This window comes from Mustela nigripes, chromosome 1, assembly GCF_022355385.1.
Source record: "Mustela nigripes isolate SB6536 chromosome 1, MUSNIG.SB6536, whole genome shotgun sequence".
NCBI lineage: Eukaryota > Metazoa > Chordata > Mammalia > Carnivora > Mustelidae > Mustela > Mustela nigripes.
The window spans coordinates 164,850,546-164,863,260 of record NC_081557.1 but is presented as its reverse complement, the minus strand read 5'-3'; the positions used below and the strand labels follow the sequence as shown (position 1 = coordinate 164,863,260).

The window sequence follows — 12,715 nt, the reverse complement described above, 5'->3', positions numbered from 1 at the left end:
TTAAGTGCATAAACGAATATTACATATATTAACACTGCAAAGCTGAACAAGTAAAATTGTTAAAAGTAAACATAGAAAAATAAAAAGTACAAGTATATATACCATGTCTTTTCCTATTTTTTAGCCATTGTACATATTTTCAATTATGTGCAAGTATTATTCTAGAAAAAAGAACAATAAAAAAATTTCATCTTCTAGACACACAAGAAGGGTATTAAATTTTATTTGCTTTTAGACACTGATCAGATTTTTTTCTATTTGCCCCAGAATATATTTTAAATATAAGCTAAATATTATAAGTTATAAACATTTCAATAAAAATAAATTAGTTGTTATCAGGTTAAAAGTTAATTTAATATTGGAAAATGCCCTAAAATTATCTTTATGTAAAAGGTTTTGTGAATTTTTAATTTTTTTTCATAATTAAAGAAAGCCCTTCTGCAAACTGATTTGAAAAGGAAAGTTGAAACCAGGGTTGTTATCTATAGCTAGATTTATAACTCAGAAGTGGGGAATTCAGAAATGGCTATAACTTCATTTATCCTTTCCATTAACTTAATTTGGTGACTTTACTGTCACTCTTGTGTTACCAGCAAATCAGCAAGCATCTACTAATGTGCTTACCTCTGCTAAGCAGATGTCAGATGCTACTCCCTCCTTTCAAGAGCATCCAATCTATGTGAGTAATAAAAGCCATTGTCTTATTAGTGTTGTTTACATGCACTGTTTGTCAATCTCCAAGACATAAAATTCTCAGCTTAAACTATTTGCATTTATATCAGTTATTATTGTTTCCATCAGAAAAATATTTCAGCAGTAATTTACTTGTGTGACTCCTAATAACCTATGCTGGCTTCAAAGGTGTGTTCCACTTACAAATATTTCTAACATGTAAACTATCTGGCTATAACCAGATAGTCAACTTAATCTTGATCTTAACTTTGGAATGTTCTGATGAATAAAATCCCAATATTTGAACAACGTGAGGCTACTTACACGGCTTACATGATTATTGACATAGTGACTGGTTTATGTAGTCTGACATGTGAAAATATCTGTAAAATCAGTTGCTCGGTTGAGACACATACATACTATTTAAATACCAATTGCATAAGCACACACACTCCAAAATACTCTTATATTTAGAATATGGTATGCATGTTCCCAGTCTTTTTTTTAAGGTTTTACTTATTTATTTGAGAGAGAGAGGGTGCCTGAGTGGGGCTTGGGCAGAGAGAGAAGCAGAATCTTCAATGAGCAGGGAGCCCGAAGGAGGGCTGGATTCCAGGACCTCAGAATCATGACCCGAGCTAAAGGCAGACACTTAACTGACTGAGCCATCCAGGTGCCCCACACATACCCAGTCTTATTGCATTCATACAACTTTACTTTTCTTAACAGATGATCCCCTTCTAATTTTCCTCCCATTTTCTCTGGCGCATCTCACAAAGTCCTCATTTGAATAGTAAGAATTAATCATAAGGGAATTAAAGAAACGGCCAAATCTTGTGTGCCCTACACAGCCTGTTAATATCATTTTGCCTACTCTATATCTTCTTCTGTTTCTATTCCTAATATAGATATAGCCCTTATATAGCCCATCTCCCTCTCACTCAAAAGGTGGCCAGAGCACTGAGGAAAATATGGTTAAAAGCAGTGTAACCGACCTCTGGTTTGAAAGAACCATCCTCTCAAGAACTATTTGCCATTTAACAGGGATAAAAACTTGGTGCAAAAAAAACCCTTTCTCTCTACCAGTGTTAAGATGACAATGCATTCCATGATTAAATACATTTGTGAAACAATGGACTAGAGAAAATTGAAGATACATTGTTAGTTGCAGAATTTCTCAGACCACTAGAATGTCCCAGTATGCACATTCAAAACTGATTTTATAGAACAATTTTTCCAAGGAACATTTATGCTACATAATACCGTTCATGCAGCACAGTACTAAAGCAAGCAAGCCCTGGGACTATGAGCTCAGGTTTTTCAGGTATTGGCCACCAGACAAAAGAAGTTATGAGTCAGCATTCATAATGTCCCATGAGTCCACCCATTTGACTCACCTAGAAACAGACATGATAACTATCAATCCCAGAGCACCTACTATGTTGCAAGTCTTACCAAATGCTCTTTTCATCATGAGGTACAAAGAGGTCTTGTAACAGAATTACCTAAAGAATGAGGAGCCTAGATTTTTATATGTACCAGATGAGAAAATTATTCTAAGGAGTCATAAAGTAATAAAATATTTGAAAATAATATCATAAAATATGAACATACTTTTTAAATGAATCTTCTGTATTTTTCTAAGGAGAAGCAGAGATGAAGTATGTGTTAATTGCTAACTTCTCAGCAGACTGGTCCTCACAAGAGAATAGAAAAGCCCTCTCTTTCTTTCCATAATTACTAGTACTTTCTAATTACTCATAGGTTACTTAGAACTATTTGCTTAGATGGACATTTCTATTATTCTCCTGACCCTCAAAGATCTAGGTGTAAGTCTATACAATGACTATACAATGACTTACACTCTTTGGGGAACAAACTGTTTAGAACTGTTTGTTCTTTGAGGAACAAACTGTTTAGACATAATTAAAGCAATTCTGAAAATATCACTAAAGCTTTATCTATACAACTGTATCAACTTATTTTTACCTATATGAGGATATTAGAAATGCCTTCATCACAAAAATTAAAAGACTCTGAATCAACTCTACTATGACCCAGTTTCCATGTGTGTTGTTTTCTTCTTTGGTGGGGGGGGGGGTGGCCGAAGGGATGGAAGATAATATACGGATAATATATAAATCTTCAAGAATAAAGAAAATTTAAAAATCACATTTTTATTTTAAAATAATATGATATAAAAACAGAATTCTCAAAATGGGATAAGTGTTCTTTATCCACTAACTATTTTCCCTGAAGACAATATACAATTTCACATATAAAATCATATAATTTTTTTCATAGCAGATCATGGGTTTCAATAAGTCCAATCTGTAGGGAATACCCAGAGAAGCACATTTGAGATATTCCTGTGTTTAATATAGCAATCAGAAAAATTGAACAGGACAACTGAAAGAACATTTATATGAGGCTCTCCATCTTGAGATTCATAAGTATGTGACACCAGAAGTGCTAAGAAAGAGCCATGTAAACACATTCCTTCTAATAAAGTGAAATTTGAATACTACCTCATGCTGAAAAGTAATAACATTTGCCATTTGCTAAGCACCTGCTCTGAATGCTCTAGGCACTTTACAAATAGAATTACATTTAATTATATCAAAAATAGGTGTGCTACCTATTTCAGATATAAAGAAATTGGATTTTACAGGAGTAATTTGCTCAAAGTCACAGAATAAGTGACAGTTCCCATATTTGAATTGATATAGCTAGACAGAGATATTGTATAGGCAATCAATCAACAAAGGTGGCCATATTTAGTTGTCTTTAAAATAATATTTAATATCAATGTCAAATTGGAAAAATGTTAGGAAAACAGGTGAGAGATTAGTTTGACTGCTCTGTAATATAAATAAAAACCTTGATATATTTTAAGCTGCAATTCTATATGCATATCCAAAGATCTAACTTAAATTTCTATTAAAAAGGCATTGCATGCTTTTTTTTTATTGTAATATCTTACACAATTTATAACTAACCAATAAAACATTAGCTACTTCTATATAAAGGTCACAATTAATGATTTAAAGAATTTTAAAGAATTTTGTGAGAAAATTGACTTACATGGGAGGACATTTTAAATATAGAAAGCAATACTTTGTCACATTTGTTCACAGAATCACAACAGGAAAAGTTCAACTTTCATGTGGTTATAACATGAATGAGTGGAAAGTTCCCAACTTTATCATTTGACTTAAGTAAGCCAAGTTATTGTATATTTCTTTTGAAACCTAGGATCTTTCATATGCAGAATTTTCTACACCAATTAATCCAATAGAAGATTTAGTAACATTTAAAGTTGATTCTCCTCAAATTAGTATATAAATATTATACCATTCCAATGGAATGAAAGGCATCTATTTTTGTTGGTGCAGATCCAGCAAATAGGAGATGGCTCATGAGCCAGAAATTCTTGGGATCCTGGCCTAGTCTGTTCCAGGTGCTAACAAGCAGGTTCAGTGCCTTCTGATTCCCCAGCTTCCTGATAGTAATAAATTAGCAGATCCCCCTGGCCGATTATGAAAACTGGTTCCTGTAGCTTTGTTAGCAAAATGATTCCTGATGAGCAAGACTAGAGATTGCTCCCAAACCCCCAACATCGTTATATAAAAACTCAACTTCCTATATTAAACTTCTTTCTGTTTAAAACGGTGAGATTGCTTTCATTAAATGCCTCTAAATCAAGTGTTAAACAATATTCCAATTGTTTCATGGAAGGAGAAGTAGATAAAATAATCTCTAAATGGAAGTGGAAGAATGGAAGAATATCTAATAAGAAACAAGAAAACTATGGAAAAGAAGATCTCTTAGGAGTACTTTCCTTACCAGATACTGGCTTTGAAATAAACAAATACAACTGGAACAGAATAGAGAAATCAGAATTCATATTCTAAGATATGTAAGACTTTATTATATGGCAAAGGTGGTATAGCCAACACTTGATCAACGCAGGGGTTAGAGGCACCAGCCTCCCATGTGGTTGAAAATACTGCATCTAACTTGTGATTCCTCAAAAACTTAACTACCAATAGCCTACTATTGACCAGAGGCCTTATCAATAACATAGTCAATTAACACAGTTTGTATGCTATATGTATTATATACTATATTCTTACAATAAAATAAGCTGTAGAAAAAGAAAATGTCAAGAAAATCATATCAAAGAGAAAATACATTTACAGTATGATACTGTATCAAAAACAAAACATGTATATGTGAACCTGCACAGTTCAAATTAATGTTAAGGATCAACTGTATTTTAACTTACTGGGAAAAGCATGATTCATTTAATAAATGCTGATTTCTCAAGTGCTGCCCTTATTTTGAAAAACTTAATCCCCCAGGGGTACTGAGAGAATAGCTAGTAAGCTATGCTACTTTTATACCTCCACTTCTGCTTTTACCAAGATAAATGTCATAGGCATTCTCTCACTCTGTATGCCCCAATTTAAATACATTTTTAAAATTCCCCCCAAACAGCACACCACCAATTTTATAAAAACATCTTATTAAAAACATTTAAAAATAGTTATAATTTTATAATTAATACAGCTTTATAACTACATAATTCAAAATTCTAAACTTAACACTGATTAACTCTTAGAATATTAAACTTTGAATTATTTCCTCACCAACTCTAGGGTCTTTAAGTTTAGAGACAAAAATAACTGCATGAATTTTCTTCAAATTTCAGTACCAAAGCAAGATAATTCCAAATATTCTTATCAGGAGGATTATTAGACTTATAAGACATCCTATTCTCAGTGCATAAAAGATATAACTTTGATTAACTTTGGATGGAAGATGCATAGCAGACATCATTTTAACAATAACAACAACTTTCTAAAAGAAAAGAAGTTTACAGAAACAGGAGAGGTAGTATTGGAGAAATAAAACAGGAAAAGTTCAAATTTCAAGGCATTCTAGTCCAAAATCTTTTCCTCCAAATAAAGAGAACTCGTTCAAACTTGTTCACCTAAAAAGAAGGCAATTGTAAGGATACTACAGGCATTTTATGGAGACCAGATCAGAAGTACAAGTGCAGCTAGGTCTTACATGAGCTAGAAATGGAAAGTCAGAAACTAAGACTATCTCTCCTGCTTTCAGTCTTCAATTCCCTCAACTCATCTTTCTAATCATCCATTGTGGACGAGAGTCAACTGACGGTCATCCTCTATTGTGTGTCATCAAACAGTACCCTTCCACTGACAGAAGTCTCATTCTCTTTTTTGAAAGGAAAGGTTTGTTGAGTCCAACAAATCTGCAAAAGCCAGACAAAGCACATCATTGGCTAGTAAGCAAAAGCAGCAAGCTGCCTCTGAAGTTAGTGTCTCTTCTTGACCCAAGTGACTGTTTCCAAGAATCTGAATGATACATGGTTTTACCCATTTAACATGGGTACAGATGGACAGAGCATGATAAAAAGGGGTCTCTGGTCTATAAAGAAGTGCCTGGAGTAGTGAAAGTTCTAAAGTTTTATTGAAAAGTGATGACAAAATTAACGCAAGTACCTCATTAACTGAACTGAAGGTAGAATTTTGCTTCAATTTTATCTCACTGACTTCCTCATTAGTGACCCAGTAGTTCACTAATTGTACTAAAATGCAGTTGTCTCCTGAGATTTTATATCAGTCTATTAAATCGAAATAAAATGCAATCAACCAATGAGGAAAGTGGTTAAATCTTAGGAATTCTTCACACAGTCCCAAGAAATACTCTACAGTTTGTCATTCTAGTAACGTGATTTCACAGAATCATACCACTTTGATATTGTAGGTTTCTTCCCCACATCTCTGATGTGGGTGTTTCTCTACTCTCTACACCCTCCAAAAAAGATATGATGACTTAGACGTTACAACTTTAATAGTTTAGAAAAGCTGTTGTAGGAAATGAAATAAAGTAATGAATTATTACATACTTTCATATAATTGTACTGAATGATATAACTTTTTTTGAAGATTTTATTTATTTGACAGAGAGAGATCACAAGTAGACAGAGAAGCAGGTGGGGAAGCAGGCTCCCTGCTGAGCAGAGAGCCCTTTGTGGGGCTCTATCCCAGGACCCTGGGATCATGACCTGAGCCGGAGGTCAGTGATCATGATCACTGAGCCACCCAGGAACACCAACGATATAACTTCTTATTCAGAGTAGGTGCTAATCTTCTGATGTTCTCACTTATCAAGGTAATGTGATATCCATATCATATGAATTCAAAGTAGTTGACACAATAAATGCAGTCTTAAAAGAAGGCCAGGATTTCAAGTGGTCTTGGCACTATGTTATTTTTCTGAAAGTTAGGCATGATCCTTCTTACGGCAAAGTTAGAACAAAAAATGAATGGAATATTGATTCTTACCAAAGGGTGAGACTTAGTCTTCAGCATGGATCATAATTAAAAATGAGGCATATGGTAAATGAAATTCCAAGTAAGAAACTGTTCTTGCACCTTTTAGAATGCCTTTATAAAGTGGAACACATTAAAAATGAAAGCATGGGAATTGCTAATACAGAAAAGCAGTATAAGAGCTTAAAAAGAAAGGAAAACATGACACATAGTGTGATAAGGCATAACTTATTTTAATTGATTGGACACACAGGAAATCTTATAAAAGACCACAAGGCATTGAAAAATTACTTCTCATGATTAGAAAGGGAAGTGGTCTTTCTGGATTATTTCAATGTGGAGGACTTGAAAACAACAAAGAAATTTCTGTTCAGGTAAATGTTTAAAAAAATAATTCTTTTTCTCTGAGTAAAAAATACATTCAAGAGGGATAGAATTCCATATAATATCAATATTTTTACCACCTGGACTATTTCAATGTCTGCCAGTGAAACTTAGATACCATTCTTTATATTTAGAACAGCAAAGAATCACAAGGCCACAAAACAACTTATTTTTAAATAATAACTTCTGGAATATTTGCCCTTCCTATTATTATTTCATAGCTATCTCTGAAATTACTGTAAGATATTCTATAATATATAAAGAAAGTAATAAAATGACAATGTAACTCATGTAATCAGGTAACAGTTATTTAAGTTCTTAAAACCTGCAACATATATTTGGCAGGAATAATACTCTTTATATTGGAGTTTTTAAAACACGTTGTAAATATTTTGGTAAAGGAGATTCTCCATCATCTTATAATTCAATGAAGTATCCCATAATGTTCAGTTCAATCCTTACTTTTCCACATACATTTACATACATATATATTTTGAACTGGGTCACAACTGGTACTCTGTGATACGGGAAAATAAAACATGTTCTCATTTTGTCCTATTAAATTCCCATTTTTTCTTCCTTATAAATGCCCTAGTCCAATGTCCTTTTAATCAATTTATGCTTAGTTCTTCCCACTGTGGGTTCTTCTTTTTCTCCTCTCAGAACTACTAACCACAATATTTCCCCAAGGATAGGCAGCATCTTTCTACAGGAAGCCATATTCCCTCATCTGTTTCATGTGGGAGCTTGATGCCTTCATTCAAGTTTTCCCCCAATTCAAAAGAGTTTGTTTTCTCAATATAAACTCTATCTTTTATATGTGAATATGACACTATTGACCAATGACCTAAGAATTAAAATAACAGCTATCATGTATTAAGCAATTACTATTTGCTATGGTACCGTGAACATCACTTCACATGCATTTTTTCTCTTTTAATTCTCAAAGCTACTCTTTCAAATAAGTGTTATTGTTCTCTCCACTTCTGCTTTTTAAATGAATAAACTGAGATAATGACAGATTTAGTTATTTATCCAAGGTCAAACAGTAAGTAAGTAATAAAGCAGACTGATGCAAGGTGGTCTGAGTCCAGAGCGCATGATCACCAACAAATTCGTGGAAAAATTCTTGCTGATTTTCCAAGTATACATCACATACATTGCTGTTTAAGTCAAAAACCCTAAGCGATATTATAGAATTATTTCACATTAAAATGAAAACACCCTAAGAGAGCTACCTCTCTTTAAAATCTCAGCAAAAGTAACCTTATCAGAACATTTCCAGCTGTCTAAAGGAGGCAAGTTTTACCAGTCACCAGAATAGAACCAGGGTATTTCCTTGGAACGCGAAATCAATGTTATTTGCTATGTTAGAAGACTGCAGTCAGAATGAAAAGCTTCAAATCTTCAATAACTTTAAGACAAAGAGAGAACTGAGTCCCTCACAAGTTGCATATAAGCATCTAGCACATGGTGAGACAGGGTAGGTGCCTTCCCTTTTTCGACTAATAATTTATTTAACTCTCTTCATTGGAGGCATCAAATAATGTTAATAAAAACTACAAAAACTATGGGGTGGGGAAAAATCTGCACTTTAACAGTCCTTATTGAAGGTAGCAGTTAAAAATTAAATTTGTTTTTAAAATCACTAGTTTCGGGAATAAAGCAAAGGCAAAATTTCTCATTTGGATATCAGAGAACAGTATCTAGTTAAATATAAAAAAGAAAAATACATTCTAAATGAAAAATTTTTAAAAGATTTTATTTATTTTTTTGACAGACAGAGATCACAAGTAGGCAGAGAGGCAGGCAGAGAGAGAGGAGAAAGCAGGCTCCCCACTGTGCAGAGAAAGCCTGATGCGGGGCTCGATCTCAGAACCCTGGGATCATGACCTGAACCAAAAGCAGAGGCTTTAACCCACTGAGCCACCCAGGTGCCCCTCTAAATGGAATTTTCATCTACTGTGCAACATTTTTACATTGTTTTAGTACTGGGTATCATATTTTTCCTACTTCCATTAAAAGACAAGTTGGTTACTCATCCATCTTTCTGGTGACACCATACATAGATGTCATTATAATATACCATACACCTACTGCTAGAAATATAAAATCTTCATAGGTATGAAACTGTTTACCATTTTATACTCATATTATTACACAACTTTTGTAGGGAATAGAAGATTGTTGGTGAAGTCATGAATAGATGATCTTCAAATAATTATTAATTATGGGACCATGGGAAAATCACGACTTGGGTCTCAGCTTTCACTTCTCTAAAATGAAGTTGGACTAACTTTACCACAACGTGTCATGTTAAGCTGAAGTCTACCATGCTCTGGGAACACTTGTCCAAAGCAGGTAGAAAGGTCACGTGAAAAGGTTCTCCATGTGTTAAAAGAATTAATCAGAACTTGTTCTCATAGAAGACTATTCATAGGACTAGGCATGGGTAGTATCAAAAGATAGTTCCTTATAAGAAAAATATTTCAGGGGTGCCTGGGTGATTGGTTCAGAGTCTGCCTTCAACTCAGGTCATGATCTGAGTCCTGGGATGGAGGCCTCTATCCGGCTCCCTGCTCAGCATCTGCTTCTCTCTCTAAATCTCCCTCTGAGCTCTCTTTCTCTCTCTAAAATAAATAAATAAAATCTTTTTAAAAAGGGGGGGGGGACGATTACCTTGGCCAATGGAAGTAAATGAAATAAGTGATAAATACCATATGGGGAAGGACCAAAGTAAATGGAGAAAAACACACAGACCGAACAGTAATAATCAGAATGAGCTAAAAGTTGGGTCACATCACTCTAGCGTTATTCACAATAGCAAGTACTTCAAAGTATTCTTGAGTGCCAGTTGGAATAAAAGTCATTTTCTGGCTAAACTGTTCAAACAAGAAGTTTGAACAAACTGTAGCCCATTCTGTTTAACTAAATCGTTAGGCTGAAATCACAAATGTTAACACATTAAGATATCAAGGGCTCTAATTCCTTTCTTGTCATTTAAATTGTCACAAATATATTTTCCACTTTAAAAAAAGCAGTCTTCTAAAATTTTTATATTAAAAATAAACACTAGCCAAGGGAACCAACATTCCTCAAAAAATGCTGGTAAGCTATGAGAAATTCTATTTAGCAAATGAATATTTTCACTCCGATTTTCTTGTTGCATTTCTCACTGTGAACGACTCCAGTAATTTTAATACTCAAGCGAAGGCTTTTTCAAAATTTTAAAACCGAACACTTTATAATCATTATAAAGTTCGCAGATGCATTTGAAACACTCAGGAAGAATTGAGTGCACCTGCCTCCACGTGATCTATTAATCCAGTTACGTATTCAACAACACTGACGGTTTCTCAGTCAGCAAAATCTGCCCAGTGAGGAGGCTGGACACAGAGTAACCTGTCCGATAAGCGGATCACAGTCCGCCCTTAGCAGTTTACCGGGCTGGATTTGAAAGGCCCGGCAGATAAACCGGACAGGCCGTTTTGCAATGCCCCGTTAATTTTTAGAATTATGCATGATTTTTTAAAACACGCGCTTCACTTAAAAACCCGTCGCAAGGCGACTGGAGAAACTGGACGCCCCCGTCCCAGGTGCTCTGGCAAGTTCCAAGCACTCCGAAGTTGGCGGCGCACGCGGGTCCGAACACAGAACGCTCCCACCTTGTCCCCCCCCCCCCCCAGACTGCCTCTCAAAGACGCCCGCCACGGAGGGGCCGGGCCGCCGGCTGAGCGGCTGACCGCGGCGGGAAGGAGCCGCCCCGGTGCCCCATCCCCGAGGCGCGCCGGCGTCTGCGGCCGGAGCGCAATTCTCGCTCAGCCCCGGAGCCCTGCCGGCCTCCCCAGTGGCTGCCGGCGCGCGCGAACACCCACCTGGGGGCGCTGGGCCGCTGGAGGTCCGCTCCCGGCTCCCGCCCGCCCGCACCGACGCCGCAGGCAGCATCGCAGCGGCCGAAGCCAGGCAGCCTGCGGACGGATGCGCGCCGAGCCTCGGACTCCCGCGGCCTGAGCTTCCCCGGCGAGCTCGTCTCTCGGCCGCCGCCCCTTGTCAGAGCACCTCCCGCGGCTGCGGCCAGCGGGTCCGGAAACGCAGCCCCCGGGCTCAGGCCACGGGGCCACCGCCCGGCCTCGCGGGGCGACTGAGGAAGTGAAACTACCCCGGGGCTTAGGCTTGCCTGCTTTTTAGGCTGCTCCGTTTCTCCGAACACTCTCTGGTCCTGGTCTCTCCTCACCTTTTCACTCGGAGTACCTGAGAGCAACGTTCCGGGTCACTCCAACTCTTGACCCATTCTAGGCCTTCCACCATGCCCCCGCTTCCGGGAATAAATAGGGGTACCAGAAGTAGACATCTGCTGGGAAAGGGGAGTAATAGATGCATAGATCTGGTTATTGAAAGATATAAAGATGTAGATGTAGATATACAGTTGAATGTTTTTAATATTTCATTTTGGCCAGACTTTGTAGCCTAGAATCATAAATTGTAAAGTGATTTAAAATCCCGTATAAAATTTATTTCCCTCTCCTGCTCCAAGTCAGAACTGGTTCCAGCAAAAAATTAGATGCGGATTGAAATAGGTTCTCCAGATAAGTTTACTTCGCTTGCTTTCAAGACGGAAATACTAAGATTTTTTTCCCAGAGCCTTAATATAAATGTCCCTTCTTCTCTCACGATCTCTAAATTAGTAATTTACCTTTTGAAATTGAAAATACTTTTGAAGATTTACTTGAAGATCTGGTAATAATTCATGGCTTAAATGTCTCTCTCCCTCTTTTTAGAAAAGAAATCTAAAAGGGAGAGCTGTGTAGCAACTATTTATCTCAGGCAAAGTCTTTTTTAGTATCCAAAGTATCCAAAATGTTAACTTTTTTTCACATAACTCAATTTGTTTTTATGGTTTATACCACAATAAAGAAACCCTGAAGAAATATGTGAAATGACAGCAATTTTGAAACTATCACAGATATATTTTCCTGCTTTCCAATATTTCCTTTAAGGTCATGATTAACTTTAAGTTGATTTTCTGTATTGGAATTAATATAGCAAGAGATTTTATCTAATTTATGAAACAATATATTGAGAAGTTTGTTGTCTTCTATAAATATCTGTTTACTAAGAGATCTCAGTACAATAAGGTAAAGACAGAGGGTTTGGTTTATAGGGAACATATGAACCCTTGGAAAATAGTTTTAGAAATTCAATTCTTAAGAACATGTAAGTCTTTTTAAAACAACCCACTGGGGAGATCATGTCCTAGCTGATGCATTCGCATATATATATGTCATATATATACA

At 36.2% G+C, this 12,715-nt stretch overlaps 1 protein-coding gene across 3 annotated transcripts in view; it reads right to left on the bottom strand.

Moving 5' to 3' along the window:
* BANK1 (B cell scaffold protein with ankyrin repeats 1) overlaps window positions 1-11,663 on the bottom strand; it is a 306,556-nt gene extending 294,893 nt beyond the window's left edge. Inside the window, exon 1 of one of the 3 annotated variants that reach the window (XM_059376571.1) lies at window positions 11,297-11,663. In XM_059376571.1, coding sequence (XP_059232554.1) covers window positions 11,297-11,366 — 70 coding nt within the window. In that variant the 5' untranslated portion in view covers window positions 11,367-11,663. The remainder of the gene's footprint in view (window positions 1-11,296) is intronic. The other 2 variants (XM_059376554.1, XM_059376562.1) reach the window with 2 other exon arrangements.
* Window positions 11,664-12,715: the final 1,052 nt, after the last annotated feature.